Source organism: Netta rufina (genome assembly GCF_964035555.1).
Source record: "Netta rufina genome assembly, chromosome: 20".
NCBI lineage: Eukaryota > Metazoa > Chordata > Aves > Anseriformes > Anatidae > Netta > Netta rufina.
In genome coordinates this window covers 3,194,014-3,211,722 of record NC_140144.1, presented here as the reverse complement: position 1 = coordinate 3,211,722, position 17,709 = coordinate 3,194,014, and the positions used below count along the sequence as shown (strand labels likewise).

Genomic DNA, 17,709 nt, shown 5'->3' with positions numbered 1-17,709 from the left:
TGGGGTGCCAAGGCATTTCTTTGGAAGATAATGAGAACATCTGCTGCTTCAGCAGCAAAACAAAATACAGACTTGAACAACAGGGATAGGAATAAGCAAAATAACTGTCTCCAAAGCAGGCAGGAAGATGTCTCTCCAACCAGCAGGGAAAAACCACAACTGAAAGGTTTTTCTGCTGATGTCCACCGAGCTGGGTGCACAGAGGGGTGCTGGGTGCTCTGAGCCTGCCTCCCATGCAAACCAAAGAAGATGCCAAATTTGCACCTGCAGTGGCAGACTTTGCAGGATGCCACACTGCATCGGAGGCACAGGGGCAATTGCATGCATATGCATGCATATCTCTATATCTGGCTTTAGACATGTGGAAAACTCAACAAGAACCCCTTCTAAGGCAAGGATGAGGAAGCTGGGGCCACTGCCTAGCATTTGCCAATGCCCATTCACTTGACAAAGGCTCCTAAGCCATACTCTGTGCTGTAGTGGCAGGTGTGACCGGATGTCTGTCCACTTCCTCTCCTCCCCACAATTGATGAGGCTTAGCGGCATCGTTTGACATATTTGGGTTTTGTTAGCATACGTGAGCATGTTCCAAGCAGAACCGCAGTGTGCCCAGCACAGCATGGCTTCTCCAAGCGTTTTAGCAGGGCTTTCTGAAAGGGTGCAGCATGCGAGAGCTGAGCAGGGCAGCGAGGGGAGTGGGTTAAGCCACGATGCCTTTGGCTTTGGAAAGCTGAGTGCTGCTGTAGGAGCAGTGATAGTTCCCCTTCTTGAAACTACAGTTTCTGGAGCAAAGGAGCCACTCGGAGGAAACAGGACATGAACGCGTTTAGCCGAAGATCTAAACCTGGCGGAATGCGAAGCCAGTACTCACCAACGGAGCAAATGTCTGTGAAATGGTCCTCACCTTCTTCAGCATGAATCAGGTCATTTTTGCTCTTCTTTATTGCAGCTCTTTTCAACACTGTGTGCAAATTAAAGAGAAAATGCCCCGTGAGCTTTCAGAGTGGATTCTCTCTCCCCCACCCCTCACTCTCCAGGGCCAGCATTTACTGCCCAATGTCAGCTTAAAGCTCTCACGCAAGGGTGTAAGAGGGAGCAAAAAGGTCAGCCTACAACTTTGCAGGGTCTCTGCATGCTGCGATGCCAGGGTGGTTACTTATTTCACCTTCTAGATCTTGAAGGTTTGCCAGGCACAGGTCTGCACGCTTACATTTCACCCCATGGCAGACGCAGTAGGGTGGGGGGGTGTCACTGCAGCTGCTGGACCTTTTAGCACAGCAGAAAGGCTGGGCAGGATCACTGAACCTTTCTGAGCCCCCGTGGGTTACAAGACGAGTGCTTCTATCCATTAAAAACATTAATGTTGTTTACAGCGTGCACCATTAAGAAGTTAGCATTTATGGGGCTCGGATACCGTTTACCGCAGAGTGATGCCTTAAGCAGCAAAAAATGCTACGTTGAAAGCAACTGCTACAACTCAGCAAACGCACTCTTAATAGCACCCACTGCACAATTCCTTCCCTCTGGGGATGTCCTAGCTCTCTGAGAACACTCTTTGTCCAAGAGCAGGGAGGATAAACACCGCTACACCGTTTTACAAGACGGGGAAGGAGAACTGCAGCCTAAGGCTTGGAGAGGTCTGCACTGCTCACCCAGTGCACGCGGGGAAGCGCAGGAGCAGAGTGGATGCTGGGCCCGCGACCACCTACCTGCAAACCTTGAGAACTATCAGAAAAAAATACGTTGATACAGTTTTGTAACAGCTTCAAGACAGACAGTAACTAAGCACCGTTTGCTATCAGCAGTAAGACACCCCACGGTGTGGTGATACAAACTGTTCAGAAGGCACACACAGCAAACCCACGCACTCTGCAGCAGCTAACCTGGATGTGTGTTTGTATGAGAGGACCCCCTCACCTACACCAATTTCCCTGCCTTGTCAGAGAAACAGATGGACTCCTTCCTCTCCAGCTAAGTGTTCATGTTTGTGCCACCTCAAGGAAGCCCCCAGAACATCTCCCAGGTTCAGAGGCTCAAAGAGGACAGGATGCTCTCAACCTGCGGTCTGGACCCAATTTTTGCAGATAACCTCTTCTGTTCTTTTTTTCCCCACCCAGCAGCAGGGCTGGATCCTCAGTCCCTGCAACAACCAGTGCTGGGGCCCTCCAGGTTGCAGCTGCCCCATTGAACTCCAGCACACCCAGGGCCATACCCAGCACTGGACCTTAACCAACCCTGGGAGCAAAGTTTCACTGCATTCCTTGACATGAATCAAACACCTTCTCCTTTATCTTCTCCCTCATTCCCACTTCCCTTCCATACCCCCCAAACAAAAGAAAAAAAAGCACCCTAAATTTAGTAATTAGAGCATGCCATCTCTACAGGCACTTTGGATGCAATGACCCCTGTGTAGGAGGCTGAGGCCGTTTGCTAGCAGAGACGTGGGCTGCTCTATACCAGTTGGCTTCAAGGCTGGGACCATCACCAGGCTCCTTTAGCTTACTTAGATGAACGGAGCCTCAGCGTAACTGGGACTTTGCTCCATGGCCTGCACCCACCTCCAATTTGCTTACAGCACTCAGCCCTTCAGCCTGCTCTTCTAGCACTCATCGCAGCTCGAGACTACAAGCCCTGGCTACACCCACAGGCTGGACAACACACCCATGCACACACACACCCCCACATACACACCCACGGAGATTTTCCAAGTGCACCTCAGCCCTGACCTCCTGCAGCCCCAGCTCGTCCATCCCCAAGCCCTCCCCGAGCGCAGGTCACCCAGCCAAGCCAGCGGCCGGGCACGCGATGCCCCAGGAGCCACCAAGCTCGGGGCAAAAGGAGCCAAAGCGGGTGGGAAGCATCGCCGGTGACCTGGGCGCTCGGGGCGAGGGGGGAGCGCTGCCCCACTGTGCCGCCTGAGCCCCTGGTGATTTGCAATCCACTCACTGTTGTAGCTGCTGCCGCTGCTAGTCTCTGCCGGTGCCGTGCCTTGTTGAATCGGCCCTTCCGAGGCGGCCCTCCCTGACAGTGAATGGGAGGAGAAAAAAAAAGAGGGGGGAAAGGGAGGGGAGGGGAAAGGAGGAGACATGGGAGGACGAAAGATGGTCAGAAAAGGGAGAGGGAAGAATCTTTAACTGAACTTTGACTGTCGCATCCTAAGAGCTCATCGGTCTCGAGGCACAGGGAGAGCGGGCCCCGCGTCCTCGCTGCACTGTGTCCAACGCTCCAGCCGGCCTGACACGCTAGGGTCACACGTCGGAAGAGAGGATCACCACACCCTGTTATGTCTTACTGCTTACAAGTAACAGGGGTCTTAGTCTCTTTGTCAAATCCATTTGGAAACCTTGGTTCAGAGCCCTGCCTTCTCTCACTCAGCGCATTTCTCTTCTGGCATCCGCCCTGCGGCCTACCCCCAGGCACAGCCGCCTCTGCTTGGGGCGGGTGCCCCTGCCACCCCGCGGGCAGATCCCCATCCCAGAGTGGTGTGTCATAACTGCTCATCATCCACCTGCAACCTCAAAAAGGCCCGGTACAGGAAAAGGGACTCTTTAGCCCGACTTATTCCAAGTGCATGCAAGAGCGTGTTGCTCACACCCTCCTGGTTGCAGCAGAAAGCCACGTCAGCGTACAGCAGGTGAACCTCTCGTGTGTTGCGGGAGGAAAACCACACAGCAAAACGACCTACCGTCCAGAGGAGATTTCTCTTCTGCGTTCTTGTCTTCCTCAGCCAGCATGACCTCCTCTGTAAGAGGAAAAACAGCCAGGCTCAACCTCAGGTTTATCGCATCCCCACTCTAAAACCCGCTGAGCTGGGTGCAGCAAACCTCTGTCCCAGCTGTATCACCCAGTTACACCAAGCCTGTCAAAAAAGGGATGGTTCACAGAACCAGGGAAGGAGGTTAAATGAACCACCTGAAGACTGAAGCACTTCCTCCTCTTCACAATGAGCCATCCACTTGAGTTTCTTTACCAAGATACCACCCACAAGGAAGGTCTCTAGAGCAAGAACCTTCCTTCAGCTCCAAGCGAGGCCACAGGTCTCCACACGGCAGAGGATGGTCCCTCATGCCCAGCCCCACTGGAGACACCAAGGAATGAAAGATGCTTGGTGCACATTGCCACACTTATGTCTCCATCAACAATACCAGGATTTAAGCCAGGGGAAGAGGGTCTGTCTCACTGCACAGAGTAACACTAGTGAGGCCGTGGCACACATCAGCTCTGCCACATCACAAGGGACAGAATGTCACCAAATAGCCATCAGGTCAAATCTTTGTCGAAATAAAATCCATGGCAAAGTTGCTATAGTGGACTTCAGGCTAGCACAGTTCAAACTGCAATGTACGTGAGATGTCACCACTGGTTTTCCATTGCTGTATATCTTGTCTTCAAAATACGAGTTTATACTTTCCTACAGAACAAGAACTCAAAGAACACTGAAAAAAAAAACACACACACCCCCAATCGAAACTGACTCATTTCTGTGTGAAAGAAGACCAAATTTCCTGAGGTTTCACAATGCAAATGTCATCACCCAAGTCAATTTGCAGCACGCACCATGCTGCGCCAAAACTTGAAACCTTACAGTTCATATGGCCTGAACTGCAGATTTTAGCTTGCTGCTGTAAAATTGTGTAAGGATCTTCTAAAAGACAATCAAAGATTACAAAATATTGAATTGGCAGCTGGTGAACTGTACACTTCCTTGTATTATTAAAAACGACAAATTGTTTCATATGTTTGACATAGATATTTTAATAAGATCCCAAATTACGTCTGATACTGCCTTCCTATAAAACTTTGCTTAAAAGTCCATTTAAACCAGCCTAGATAGAAGGCTAACTACAAAAATAAAAGCAAACCACAGCCAAACATCAAAGAGCCGTCTGGAGGAATACTGGAGGGATCAGTACTACCACACAAGTCTTACATAATCTCTTTATTAATCATCTGGGGGAGAGAGAGAGTGAATGATACTTTAATAAGACAGCAAATTGAGAAGGCTGGAAAATAATATTCAGGACTGAGGAAGACCAGAACCTAAGCAGAGGAAAACAAAAGAAAATGCAAACTAATGTACCAAAGACTCAGAAGGTGGGAAGGAAATCAATGGTGCTGAGAGAGGGTTAAAAATGTCAAGTGAGCTATCAATCTGCTTGTTAATAGGCATGAAGTCCTTCAAAAAGAAGGGGAAAAAAAAACAACCACCACCCACAAACATGAAAACAATACAATTCAGGTGTTTTCTGAAGCTCATTAACACAGGTCAGACAACTAAAATGGGCTTTTTTAGTTCAAAAACTATCTCCCTCAAACTTCAAAAAAGGTACTTCTGAAGTCTTGCCTAGGGTGTACTGGTATATACCAGCTATACTGGTATTCTGGGGTTAAAATTGCAGAAGGAGTTAAAAAAAAAAAAAAAAAAAAAAAAAAAAAGTTGATGACAATAAATAATGAATTTGACTGCTGTAAAACAGAAGGGATGGTTAGAGAAGCTGTCCCCTTCCCAAAGGCAGCTGGACAAAGGGCCTGCAAATGTGATACCCAAAGCAACTCTGTGCTGGCAGAAGTACAAGCTCAAGATGCTAATACAGTAAACAATTTCCTATAGACTTTTAAAAAAACCTGCATTGCTCATGGAGTGTGATTTAAGGAGCTATATGTTATATCTGAAATGGGCTCCTCTGCACCACACAGGTAGGTTTTATTTACCCATATGACAGGATAGCAAGTTGCACTGGAAATTCACAACCATTTGGGCTGGAATGTATGTTTAGGTCTTGTGACAAACAAGCCCAGGAAGGCAAACACATCCCAGAGGAGCTCTTCTGCCACTCCCAAAGAGAAGCTGAATTTCAGAATGCATTTGGTAATTACATGGACTAATACAAGCTACCCTGTGGGACTGCAGGGAGCAGACACATGGCCAGGCAGGTGGTGAGCAATGAAAGTAATGAGCTAGCAAGAGGTCAGAAGGCAGGCAGCTTTTCTTTAGGAGCTACACCCAGTTGAGTACAATGCAAGAGAGATGTCTGCTTAAGGAAGACCCAGCACATTTACTAGTCAGTGCTCAGAGAGCTGTCGGCTTCGATCACTTCTTGTTTAAAGAAAAAAAATATATTAAAAATTAAAACACTCCAGTAAAGAAAGCTCATTTGCTTAGGTGGCAACTCAATTCTGTACTTGATTTATACCAGTGCGGGAGGAAAATCACTGTATTTGTTCCCTTCACAGATCTCTGACTGTGTAGGAAAGTAAATTACTATTTTCCCCTGTTTCTAAGTGGCCTCAGATTGCATGTTCCTGTAATAGTTTGCCATTACTCTTTACCACCCTTTGCACAGAAGCTGAAGAACAACCCCAAGTCTCCAGATCACCTCGGGGTCCTGTGACCTGTACGGACATCACGATTTGCAATGGTGTACTGATGCCATCTGATGTTCCAGAGTCACCCGTACCCACATGGCCAGACTGATGACAGGTTTAGCCATATTGAGGTTTCAGAAACCAGGATGATAAATGCCAATGGGACATCTGAATTTGTAAGTGACAATTTGATACCAATGTATTTTCACCTACAAAGTACAGTCTTGAGACAACTCTGTGGACCAGCTGAGCCTTTGCCCCAAATTCAGGGCCCCAAATATATCTCCCTCCACAGACATACCTCTTCCATGGTTCACTTCTGCTGTCTCTTTAAAATAACCAAAAACCACATCTCACCCATGCAATTGCCTCAAGCCTGTCTCTCCTCCACCCTTGCTCTTTAGTCCTCTCCCTTGACAGTCATTCCCATTTGTCTTGTATCCTCCAGGGAGCTGAAGAGACATATCTACCCCAGTGGGGCTTTATAAGGCTTTTAAAACCTGCTTGTAAGATAGTTCAGCAGAAAGAAATCACATCATTACTTTTTTGTTTGTTTGTTTGTTTTTAAACCATGCAGCATCTTTAACAGAGGCTCAGAAGTTGCATCGCCTTTAGTTATCACTAACAGAGACTGGCAGAAGATAATTAGGAAGCCTGAAAAACCTCCAAACAATAGTATCTCCACATTAGAAGAGATATTCAACAAAGACACAGTATCAGATCAGCAACTTCTAGCCTCCAAACAAAGGCACAGGGCCTTCGCTAGGATAGTAGAGTGAGGGGTGTCTCAGCAGAAAGATTAATTGCTGATCATTAAGTACTGACAAACCTCAGCACAATACAGGACTGGAAATAATGGCAGTCGTCTTCTACTGAAGAACTGGCCAGCAGAACAAAAAGGCAAAGCAGCAGAGAAACATGGTGCCCCTTCTCTTTGACAAGGGGAGATAGGACATAATGTACTCTAAAGGAGAGTGTATTACAGCAAATAACTCACTTTAATCAGACTACAGAAGTTTAAAAAAAAAAAAAAAAAAAAAAAAAAAAAAAGGAATTAACCATTGACGCTTCAAACTAGCCATCGCACTCTCACAGGGGTCTCTAATTCCTAGCAATTATTCTCTCTGGCCATCTCATGCATGTTGTTGCCATTTTTTGTGGATGCTGGTTACTTCTTCCAGCTGTGTCAAGGGCTTGTTGCTGTGTTTCTTCTACAGAAAGGTGAAGCCTGAGGTGCATAAAGCTTTGTTGTGTCAAGGAATGACATTCATGTTACAGTGAGCTGAAAGAGAGAGGTTAAATCCATTCCCAAAGCCTGCTTACTACAGGAGAAAATAAATGTTCAGAATCAGTGCTGTGTGAAAGAGATGGATTGGGAAAGAAGGAAAATGCAGAAGACCTGCAACTCGATAAGCTCTGAGCAGAAAGAATTCCAGTCTCTGAGCAGTGTTTTCAAATCGATGCATGTCCTTGTAAGGTAAGAGAAACATCTTCGAAAGAACATTTGTGGGCTTATTAACTCTTTACTCTGTGCAGAGAACTTCTAGTTCTCCCCTCTCCATTCAAAATGCAGCATGACAGCCTAACAGTTGCTATAGTTTTGAGGAGTTTAACAGGGAAAGCAGCAGTGGCAAAATCATTTGCGTGGATTACATTGCTTGACTTCACCACTTTCTACCTCCTCCGAAGGGCACAATTTTGGATTGAGTTGCTACTACTTTTGCATGGAGCGAAAAGAAAAACATGAAGCAAAGAGCAACCTTATTCTGACACACAGCAGGTGGGACTAGACGGGGTTGCTGATCACCAGCAAGACTTTATTTGATACTGGTTGAGCTCAAGAAGCAGCATTTGGTGAGTACAGTTGACTCATGCCTAGAAGAGTACCATGGTGTGAAGCATTGCTTTTTGCACCTCTGTCTGCTGGCTTTCAGCAGAGGGAAGAGTGGGTTTTTAAGTAATTTGCTAAAAGCAGATAAATGACTTCATTCTTTGAGATTAAAGTTAGGATTACTGGACCATTTCTAAATGAGCCATAGAATTTGCTTCTAAATGTTACAGACAGTCAACACTCACAGGTTTGGCATGGCAATTACCATAAGAATTATAGCAAGAAGCTATGTAATTTAATCATTGCTTCTGGCCTGAAAGTCACACCACTGAACACCTTACTGCTTTGAAAACACTTTCGGGTTTCTAAATCACGTGTAGGACATCTGCTCACAACACCATCAAAAAGACTCCACTGAGTAACAATTTTCCATGCTTAGTCTTGGCTTCGTGATAAACTTATATGGGAATTTTACATGAAATCTCCTGTTATTTCATTTGAAAAATATGTAAACTCTTCTGACTATCCCATGTCTTCATTCTTTAACATGCACACAAGAAATGGGTTTAAAACCTTCGTACCTGGTCTTTGTATGATCCTATTTCAAGGAAGTCAACCTCTAAGGAAACTGACTAGAGAGAGGGTGACTTTTTTGTTATAAGTCATGCATGTCTACATTCAACACTTCAGTACATCAGCTGTGTTACAATTTTCTCCTTTGTTCCCAACCCTTCACTAGGGAAAGCCTTTGTTAAGCACTCGATCAATTAAGGCTTCCTGTATTAAGTATAGCTCAGACAAGTAGCTACACATTAAAGATATGATTGCTTAAAACACCTTGGTATAGATTCCTCAAGCAGATACGCTGCTGACTGTATTAAACAATCCACATTTAAATCAGCCTGAGCTACCTTTGCTTCAGTTACAACCATCGCTGCACTTCTGGTGATTTATCAGTAGTGATTTGGCACCAAAATATTTTAGCTGTGCCAAGGTACCTCCTTGAAAACTTCACAAGCACTTTTTGTTACTATTTTCTTCCTCTTTATAGCCTTATTTCACCACTGGAAAAAATTAAAAGTGCCCCTAGAAAAAAAGGAAAAATGTAGTCAGATACTTAAGGGCCAGGCTACTAAAGATTTCCATTCTTACAACACCAATGTCTATTAAGACAAGTCATTAAACCAGGCCTGGAACATGATCGAGTCAGACAGCATTTAAGAAGTACAAAACAAAGACCCACTGTTTTCTTATGGATGACTAAACAAGCTCCAATTTCAGTATAAGAAGGGGTTAATAGTAAACAACCTCCAAATTTTTTTCAGAACTACCTTTTTAATGCAATATGTACATCAAGAGATAACGTTACTCACTTCACAAATAGAGAAGGCTCTAAGAAACATTAAAGGCACTCAAAAGTGGTCAATAAATAATGAGTATAATGCTAAATTAAAATCAGTGTTGACAAATGGGAGGTAGTGTACAGATGAAGGAAAGATTTTAGTCATTCAAATACTTTCCTTGGTTTTACACCCATTACAGCCCTTGAGGTAGGAACTTGAGCACTCTTGAGAACAAGGAAATCTCCTTTCCAACTCTAGCAACTACTCAGAATATGTAAAGTGCTACAGAGCAAAACCAACCAGATTAAGTATTATACTTAAACATTAAGTATTAAGATGCCCCTTTATGAACCAATGGAACATAGTTTTCCACTCTTCCTACCTTGCATCAAAAATAAATAAGAAATAAATGAAATAACAAAATGCTCTGGGGTGGATACTATAAATACTAGAAGCCTAGAGAGCCTTCCATGAGAAGAGCAGAAAAAGAGCAGATTGGCTCTGCACGCTTTTGAGCAGAATAAAATAAGGTGAAACAAGGTAGAGACGCAGCAGAGAGTGAGAATTAATAAAAAGAAATACCAAGTACACTCCTGAGCTCTTCCTCCCACTGCAGCAGAAAGACATCATACTTAAAATCAAGGAAAAAACATTTTTCTTCAATCAAATCAACTATTAACATGTGGAACTCCTTGCTACAGGATTCATTGAGGTCAAGGATGCTAGAAAGATTTAAAAACAATTAGATAGTTACATGAATAATAACCAAACCCCTCCAGAGTTACATTAGAGCAGAACACCAAGAGCTTTTGCTTTGGCAAAATTTATGCAAAGAGCTTACAACATCTCACTGCCTGGGGCTGTTGCAGGCTGGATAGCCTCTGACCTCCATTCTGCTTGTTTTTCTCCAAAGCACTTTCCTTTGACCATGACCACACACACGGTCCTGGGCAAGGAAGAGTGGCACAATCCATGATTCACATGGGCATAGCTGAAATCCTGGCTTCAGAAACAGAAATGGGAAATCCCCATCGGTTGCACAGTCCCACAATTGCAATGCCTGAATTCCAAACACTTGATTCTCTCTTTTGTCTAGTCTTCATGATATGTTTGTTTTGTATTTAAAGATTTAATAACATTAAGTTGATTAGTTGACTTTAATTATTGTTATTATTCAGCTGCACTAAGAAGCTTTTTTTTTTTTTTTTTTAAACATTCCTATTGTATCTTCAACAGTGCCTTTACAAGATATTTTTATTATTCCCTGATTCAGCTCTTTTGCATACACTTGCATGTTCTGTAAGACCTTCTGGGTCCTGTGTTATTAGACAAAATAAAAAAAGATGAGCATTTTAGAGAAATTTCACTGTATATTCATGTGCCATTTATACAGCATTAGCAACACAGAAATAGAATAGCCAGTCATTCCCAAAGGGACTCGGTGCTTGGAGCAGAGGCTGGCTGTGTATTTTATAACTTCTCCAGCTCAACTTTCAGACCTCAAGGTTCAGCTAATGACCTCCTCGTAGCTTTTATTGGTACAACAGTCCCCAAAATAAAACAAAGCAACCCACATCCCTACAAGGAAATTCTCATCTTTATTTTATTAATGGAGAAACTGGGTTTTAGAGCCCAAGAAATCTCAAGAGCCTTAAAAGCAAGATGGCAGCAGAGCCAAGGCAGAATCACAGCACTCTGCTCCAGCTAACCAAAAAGCCATTAATTAATTTGATTTTGAGGTAGCAAAAAGCTGTAAACAAACGAGAAGACAAGTTCTAAATGGAAAGGAAAGCAAATGGCCCCTGTTTTCCTACAGAACCACAGAATTAAGGGGAGATAAAGAGTGGTTGCCTAATTGAGGGCACTAGCCATTGAACAGTCACAGTGAATAAAAGTCAATACAACTGGCACTCAATTGTTACTGTGCATAGTGCTCTGGGGAATAATGGGATCAAGCCACCATATAAACTGCCACTAGCTCTTTCTGTTTTACATTTCAGACCTCTTTCTCTCTGGCCAGGTTGTTAAAACTCATGTTCAGGCCACTCCTGTCTGAGGAAGCTTCTGCAGTCCTCTTCTCTGCTGGCCACTGGCTCACAGCTGGCACCAAGGCAGAGCAGAAACAAAGGTTTGTCCCACAGCTTCAGAGCAACACAGCACCAGTCCTGCCACCAGCCAGCCAGCTGATGCCCACACCACATCACTACACAACGTCAGACCTCAGTTTCCCCATTTGTAATGGGCAGAGGTGAAGCTGACCTGCCTAGGAAGGCAGCTGAAAACCTATTTGTGAAGCCACCACTTCTTCTCTCCCCATCGTTATTCCAAAAGGCATTTTCAGTTTAAGCTTTGCAGAAATGCAAGCAAGGAAGCAAATCAGCCCCAGAAGTTTTCTCAATGCTTAATGAATTGCACTGCGGTTATGTCAATATATATTAGCTACTCTATAACACAGAAGGGTTATTGGTAATCTTTACCATCCAATAAAAAGAAAAACCTGCAATTTTTGTTAAAATAGAGATTTTAGGTCTTTCTTAAACTTGATCACTGCTTGCAATAAAGCCTAATGTTCAGTTATAATAGTTCTAAAGCACTGTTCACATGCGCCAGGGTAAGTTTCATGGAAGTGATCTTTGTAGCTCATAAAAACGACACTCCAGTGTATTTTGCCATCATAGCAAGAGAGGCTTATAAAATAGCTGTGGTGGAAAGTAAATAAAATATAAATGACTCATCTCAGGCAACAGTTTCCCCACCACAGAGACTGTGCACTGTATCGCTTTTTGTATTATATCATATTAAGACAATTGCTTTGATCTCAGCAATAAAGCAGGTTGGCCCAACTCCTTTATTTCTGCTTAACCAAACTGGGATCTTCTGCAATAACTTCAGTGTGACTGCTCAGGAACAAGCATAACAAAAATAAGAAGTGCTAGTTGGGCCCTGTCCAGGCTTTGCTGGCCAGGGATGCCAAGAACTGGTCCTGGGGTCCTTGTCCTTGCCATCACCAGACTCTACGTGCCACACACCTTGGTCCAACATTAGCTGTGTCTCCTTACCTGCTTTGAAGATCCACTCCAGGTATCCATTTAGCTCCCGTTCTATTTGCTGCTGCCTACGGAGTTTCAGGAAAGCTCGGCGATTTTCTACCCTCTCTCGTTCTTTGGCAAATTCACTACAGAGGGAGAAGAATAAGAAAGCACATCACATAAAGTCAGGGAAAACACACAGCCCTTCTTTTGGCGTTGAGATTGTCTTCACAAAGCCTGTGAAGTTGACAGCAGCAGGAACCACAGCACACTACACATTGCTGCCCAACAAGGTACCACTTTGATTCTACCTCAGCTCTTTCTCTGCCCCTCATCCTGCAGGAGGACTGCGAAATCCCAAATGCACACATTTCTGTTCTGGGGCCACACAACATCCTTGCCAATGAGATCCTGATGCACTGCTGCATACACCCGTCCAGTCAGGCATTACAAATTGCTGTCCCCAATGCTAATACGTCTCCTCCGTCCCTCTCCACCACCTAAATCACTATCCCCAGATATTTCCCTCTAGAAGCAGAATATTTTGTCAGAGAGGCACCAGTGGTCTTTCAGTTCAGGAAGAGATTTACATTTCCCAGTTCACCCTCCTCAGAATTTTCCCTCTGAGGGCTTAAGCCAACTTTGACAAACACAAGTTGAACAAGAGCTGTAGGTGAGGTTGGGTACTCTGCAGGAAGGTGAAATACCCTCAACCCAGAGCATCTGGGGTAACAACGATCTTGCTATTTGATAAAATCACATGGAAAGCAAGCAAATTGTCATCAGATTATGACAAGGCTATAGAGTGTGTGGGGGTGCGGTGAATGAGAAAGGAAGCAAATAACACAGGCTGGAAAAAAAAAGATTCACCCAACCACTGCAAAAGCCTTTTCCAAGTACATCCTACAGCCTACCTTGAAACGATGCTGAGACAACAGTGCGGCCCCCACCTGCAGACACCCACACTAAGGCTTTCCCCAGGCTGACCTGTGTCACCTCTAGAAAGCTCCTGGTGCTCCACCTGAAGCTACCTCTGCAGATGTACATCTCCTCTACCATTTGCAGGGCTCCAAAACAGCCTCTGCAGCCCCTCGCTTTGAGCACACACCAATGAGGGGTAACAGGACTGAATCCCATGACACCTTAACCTGCATGGTCAGAAGCGTGATGAGGTTTTGTCCCTCACATACACCAGTGCCCCAGTCTTTGTCCCACTCGACATCTTAACATCGCAGACTCCTTTCTTGCAAGCCTTAGTTAACCTCGCTCTTCACTACCACCTCACTAATCACCTGCTCATTACCCATGCATGCTCCTCAGTCAGAATCTAACAAGGAGCAGGAGATGGGAAGGAGGAGGAAGTATGGGGAAAAAGGAGGTACAAGGGCCAAAGCCAGCTTTGTATTCACAGTCTCCATTTCACCCCTCCAAGCTGACAATTTGCTCAGTTTGGCAGGACTGCCTGACCCGTGGAGAAGGGGACTGCAGGAGGACTTGGCTCAGCACTGCGACACACGCAGCTACCAGCCGTGGATGTGAGCTGCCATCAGCTGAGCTGCGCTCCTGATTTTGGCAGCGTGCTCCCAGTCTCCTGATTCCCCTCTCCTGTCCCCCCTGACAGCACAGCCCATCCTTAAAACAGAGGAAGCCGAAACACCGCTCTGCTCTGACAGCTTCTCCTCGGCATGTGTCTGCCCAGTGGCTCGGGAGCCTGCACGTGTCAGCTGGGCTGCCCATTTCCTCCCTCTTCCTTTTTAACGTGCTCGTTTCTGATTCAGCACCTGCTGGTTGGGGCCACGGACCTCCTCTCCTTTTTCATTTCTCTCTGGATGGGGAAAAATGGGATCGGACAACGCGAGGTGACAACACGCATTTAACCTGCTGGGAACAGAGGGGTGGGGGATGATTTCCTGCACTGCTGGCGTGTGTCACCGTGCATTTCCAGAGCGGGGCCGTGCCGGGGGGCAACAGGAGGCGATACCCAGCGGGGAGCCTGGCCGAGGGCCGCAGCAGGCAGGAAGGGCAGCGGGTGAGCCGTGGCACCGCTCCCGCGCCCCTCAGGAGCAGGGGAGGGAGAGCTTTGCTGCAAAGCCTTTCATCCTCTGCCAGCTCCTAGCTGGCCTAGGGACAGTGAAAGCTAACTAGGTCCTGTCTCTTTATTCTCAACTTTAAACATGTAAGAAAATGAGGTAGAAACCATGCTAAGTTGCAAGCCTCCAGTAGTTTCTGCGCAGTCATGCACTCATTTCGCAAGGAAACATTGCTGAGCCTGAAGCTACCTGCGCCCACCAGAAGCTGCAGGGAGGCACAGCCCTGTGCCAGAGCCAACCAAAGCAACACCTTGTGGCCTAACAGCCCCAGTCCAGGCCTCCTGCTCCCTGCAGCTGGTTTGTCCTGCCAGAGAAGCTGGGAAGGCAGCTTTCAGGAGATGACCCAGGTACCGTGGGTCTCTGCTCACTGACTGTCATCTGAGCGCAGCAGGCTAGGGACTGGAGTGCCCTGATGGGTGCTCTTCTTAGGGGAAGAAAGCATTGCTCACTCTCTCAGCTCTCCCCAATTAAGCTGGAGTTTTACAAAAGGTTTCCATGTGAAATGCATTAATATAAGCATGCTTCTCTCTCCTCCACTACGTTTATCATCATTCAAGAACTGAAATATTCCCCGTTTGCAGTAACTGGAAAACTCTCAGAATTCCTGCATGAGAGCTTTTCAGAAAAATTTCAGACCATTTTCAAAGACAAATAGAAAAATTCTATCAAAATGTTGTGTTATATCTAGAAATACTTGAGCTGAAGTTTTCCTGACAGTTCTAAAAGAAATCAGGGAAAACCCCATAGGAATGTTTGGCAGCAGTAAATAAGTTTCCTGTTTTATCCAGAATAATTGCTATTTATGCCACTGACTTGCAAAAATCTCCTAAACCTTCTGGGAAGCTTAGGCAGGAAATATGCTGCCTCCTGACCAGCTTTTCCTTTAGGACTTTCTTCACAGCTGGTCCTCCATACTTTGGCCAATTTTGTATGGCAGAATACTGAATAACGCTCCTCTGTTGTTGCCCTCCATCAACCACTTTTTCCCCAAAAAAGCCCCGCAAATGCTCCTCTTCCAACACTGCCTGGGGTGAGGCATTAGGAGGAGGAAAGCTGGAAGGGTTGGTACTCCTACACACAGCACAGCATCGGGAGACACTGCTTTGGAGGAAGATAAGCTCTGCCTTGGTAGATGACTACAGCATATTTTAGTTACAACATGACAGTTGTGAATAACTGATCCTACAGAGACAAGAGGAACAGACATCAACGGAAGGGCATTCATCATAGAAACCATACGCCACACCAGTCAGGCTCAATGTGTCACATTTTTTTTTTCCTCCTCAAGAGTGGTTAGTGCTTAAAGTCATGAGGAAAATGGATGATTGTCTCTTATCACATTAGGGGGAGGAAGAGTAAAATATATCATGGTGTAAATACGCACTGGAATGGCCACTTCAGAGAAACTCATGAGCCTCCCCAGCCACGAGAGAGGCAAGGTCAATTCATGAGTAACCATCAGGGGCCATAGAAGATTATAATCCAATGACATTCTTACAAATACTTTACCTATGTTGGTCTTAAGTGGGAAAAAAAAAAAAAAAGTCAGACCAATCAAAAAGGAAAACAAACAAAAGCCCTAATCTCCATTCTCCAAGTCTCTGATCAATTTTTCTATGTAAGAGAAAAGAGCAGAGATGGAGCACCATGTAACATGCCTCCTGGTCTTGGGTTTCATGGTGCACACCCAGGCTTGCTGCAAGACTAATCACACCATTCAAACCTCTGCGATTCAGGTTTTCCCAGTAGAAAGCAGACACAAGTGCTTCCCACTCAAAGGAAAGAGGCAAAGAGCGATGATATAGCATTACTGTCATTGCTACCACTAATAGTGGTGGTGATTAGCAATTCATGATAATGACATAGGTAATTAGCTCCTCATTCAGAACAGTACCACTGAGCTACACATGATCTCATGAAAACTCAGATCTTATAATGGGAGAACAGCCTTCTACTGAATCTAAAGCACTGTTCAGAGCAAGCAAAAACAGCACAGATCTCAGAAGGGCCTCACTAAGGACTCCCAGAAAGGAATTGAAAAGGACTTCAAAATTTTATGTCTAAAACAAAAATCAGTTTAAGGATTGGTATCATCTCTAGCCCAAGTATTTCAAAGAAATGAGTAAGGCTGAACCTGGATGGCATTGAGGGACATAGTCCTGCCTGGAAAAATGCAGCCCCCAAGAGCCAAAAGGAGACAGATAAATTTAAGTGGGTGAGCTGCTAGCTAAGGAACTAGCCAGGCCTACAGATGTTTGACTGCCTGAATTACTCACAGGCCAAAATGAATTCTCCTGATGGAGGAACAAAATTGGCCAAGACAGGAGGCTTAATTTGTGAGCTTTGTTGCTCGAACATGGAGCAGTGCCCAAGTAGAGACTTGATATTTGACAGCAGCCTGTTAAACAGCCCACATCACTTGGGAGCAGTGAGGGACAGGCTGGGGGTAGCTGATGGAATACACCAACTCCTCTGGCTGCCTGACGTGCAAGCTGGAGGAGCATCACTGCAGGAAGCACGTGCCAGAGGATCAGCAGTGGCACAAACTCACACGTTTCGTGCTACTAGGGGGCTGCTTGGATGAGGTGAAGCAATAAAAATTCCTCTTTCAGTTCATCCCATTTAAAGCCAGCAAGGAAGGAACCTCAAAAAACGATTCAGTGCCAATTACCTGGCTATATTTCTGCAGACCTTCAGAAAGAACAACAGTGAACTAGGAATATCCATAAGATGCTACAAGTGGAACCAGGAGATAAGAACATGCACTGGTAGGACTCCAACATACAAACATGCTGGGTGATAAAACAGGTAAAATAGACATGATACTACCTGCATTTTGATAGTAAAGCCAGGTCTCTTGTGCTCCTGGCAAGATGCAACTGCTTGCTGAGGGGCTGTACATTACTTATCAGACCTTCTGAGTACCCTAGGGTGAGTTAGTGCACAGGGACCATGCACATCTCCAGGCATCCTGAGAGCATCCACATGCAGGCAGAAACACTTAATTGGATTTAACAGTGGAAGTCCATTTCCTAACATTTATTTTGGTT

General features: G+C 45.3%; 1 protein-coding gene across 2 annotated transcripts in view; it reads right to left on the bottom strand.

Moving 5' to 3' along the window:
• Positions 1–17,709, bottom strand: part of LOC311217258 (voltage-dependent N-type calcium channel subunit alpha-1B-like) — a gene marked incomplete at both ends in the record, with an annotated part of 280,405 nt that overhangs the window by 121,700 nt on the left and 140,996 nt on the right. Inside the window, 4 exons of one of the 2 annotated variants that reach the window (XM_084299168.1) lie at positions 872–961; positions 2,947–3,021; positions 3,686–3,742; positions 12,600–12,715. In XM_084299168.1, coding sequence (XP_084155294.1) covers positions 872–961; positions 2,947–3,021; positions 3,686–3,742; positions 12,600–12,715 — 338 coding nt within the window. The remainder of the gene's footprint in view (positions 1–871; positions 962–2,946; positions 3,022–3,685; positions 3,743–12,599; positions 12,716–17,709) is intronic. The other variant, XM_084299169.1, reaches the window with a different exon arrangement.